The 1,871-nt window shown below is 42.3% G+C and overlaps 1 protein-coding gene across 1 annotated transcript; it reads left to right on the forward strand.

Annotated features, from left to right (window-relative positions):
* The first annotated feature begins 114 nt into the window (after nucleotides 1-114).
* Nucleotides 115-1,479, forward strand: LOC104951833 (pre-mRNA-splicing factor CWC22 homolog). The gene is made up of 4 exons (XM_010778565.1): nucleotides 115-225; nucleotides 475-627; nucleotides 738-865; nucleotides 1,337-1,479. The coding sequence occupies exons 1-4, from the start codon at nucleotides 163-165 to the stop codon at nucleotides 1,440-1,442; spliced, it is 450 nt and encodes a 149-aa protein (XP_010776867.1). The 5' UTR covers nucleotides 115-162; the 3' UTR covers nucleotides 1,443-1,479.
* The last annotated feature ends 392 nt before the right edge of the window (nucleotides 1,480-1,871 follow it).

The following is a 1,871-nucleotide window of genomic DNA, read 5'->3' on the forward strand; positions in this document are numbered from 1 at the left end:
ATGGTTCTTAAAGGACTGTTGTTCAACTACTGTTTTTAAACCTCTGTTCAGATGTTCAGTCTGATAGACATGATTTTAACTTTAATATGTGATTTTCCATAAATGTATGTTTTGTTTTAATGAAATGTTTTATCTTTGTGTGAACAGAAAGAGCTGTGTAACATGATCCTGGACTGCTGCGCTCAACAGAGGACCTACGAGAAGTTCTTTGGTCTCCTGGCCGGGGTGAGAAACACATAAACACGTATATGACAGCCCACCACATTAGCTATTATTACTACGTGCACATGTCACACTGAATTAAATATCAGGCCTAGGAAAGAACAAAAAGTGTTGACTAAGACTCACTTTTCGGATCTCTCTGTTTGTGTTTTCCATCTCCATTTATGTGAGGAGTAACTACGGGAGTCTAGTGCAACATCACAACTCTCTAAATTGAAAACACTAGTTAACTGTGTGTGCGTGTGTTCATAGAGATTCTGTCTGCTGAAGAAGGAGTACATGGAGAGTTTTGAGGGGATTTTTGCGGAGCAGTACGACACGATTCACCGACTGGAGACCAACAAACTGAGGAACGTGGCTCGACTGTTCGCTCACCTGCTCTACACAGACTCAGTGCCCTGGAGTGTAAGAACACACACACACACACAAAATGCTTTCTAGTCTGACCAAACTCAGTTGAAACAAACACTTAGCTATTTGATTGAGTTTCCTCATAATCCCTGCTCTCTCTCCAGGTGTTGGAGTGTGTCAGGATGAGTGAGGAGACCACGACGTCGTCCAGCAGGATCTTTGTGAAGATCCTTTTCCAGGAGCTCTGTGCCTACATGGGCCTCCCCCGACTCAACCAGAGGCTCAAAGACGCGTACGAACACAAACACGCACACACACAAACACGCACACACACAAACACGCACATACACAAACACGCACACATCAACACAAACACTGAATTAAACATGAGATCATTTTCTTTTTTTAAATGATAAATGGCTGTCCAATGCGGTAATGGACAGTATATTCCTTATAGCATTAGAGAGTCATTTATCAGTTTTTGACCACTAATAAAGATAGCCAATAGTAATGTTAAAAACATAGCTTTAATATCAACGTGCATATTTTAAGGACTGAAGATCAGAGAAAAAACATTACATTTGGCAAATTGGGAAATGAACTGTGTGATTGGCCGATGCATTGGTCTGTTAGTAGGATATAGGTCCATTGACTGGTTTGAGGTGAACATCAAAACACAGATTGGAGAGTGTGTGCATACATTTCTGAAGAATATAAGACACAACCATGATGATAATCAGAAACCTGTGTGTTTGTGTTTCAGGACTCTGCAGCCGTTCTTTGAAGGTCTTTTCCCTCGAGATAATCCCAGAAACACTCGCTTTGCCATCAACTTCTTCACCTCTATCGGACTGGGAGGCTTGACGTAAGAGAATCACGAACATGTTTAAAAAGCCTAACGGCCCGTCCACATTACAGCTTCAAAAAAAGCTTGGAGCTGGGCGTGTCTGAAGCTTGGGGATTTTATTGGAGCACCGCGACCAACAACCAATCACATGAATGTCCCGCCCCCGGCATACAAAGCAAAAAACCCCAGGGATTTTATGCGAGCAATATATATATATATATATATATATATATAAACTCCCCAAACAGGCGAAAACCTACCAGTTTCACCCACTGTCTCTGCCACCTCCCTCCATGCCTGGTTCTTCCGGTTTGTATCCCGGTAAATAGTTCTGGTCGTAAAGAACCGGGTGATTTGCTACCGTAATTTCTCGTTTGGAATATGAGGAAATAAACTGGCTCTCCCAGTTTGCACGCGGTTTGATTGGCTAGCGCTTGAACTGTCAGATTTG

The sequence above is a fragment of the Notothenia coriiceps genome, unplaced genomic scaffold (assembly GCF_000735185.1).
Source record: "Notothenia coriiceps isolate Sejong01 unplaced genomic scaffold, NC01 NC01_scaffold00019287, whole genome shotgun sequence".
In the NCBI taxonomy this organism is placed as follows: Eukaryota; Metazoa; Chordata; class Actinopteri; order Perciformes; family Nototheniidae; genus Notothenia; species Notothenia coriiceps.

Coding starts and splice junctions, on each gene's coding strand:
- LOC104951833 (XM_010778565.1), top strand. CDS start 163: ATGATCCTGGACTGCTGCGCTCAACAGAGGACCTACGAGAAGTTCTTT. Junction 628..737: donor CAGACTCAGTGCCCTGGAGT/GTAAGAACACAC, acceptor CTCTCTCTCCAG/GTGTTGGAGTGTGTCAGGAT. Junction 866..1,336: donor AACCAGAGGCTCAAAGACGC/GTACGAACACAA, acceptor TTTGTGTTTCAG/GACTCTGCAGCCGTTCTTTG.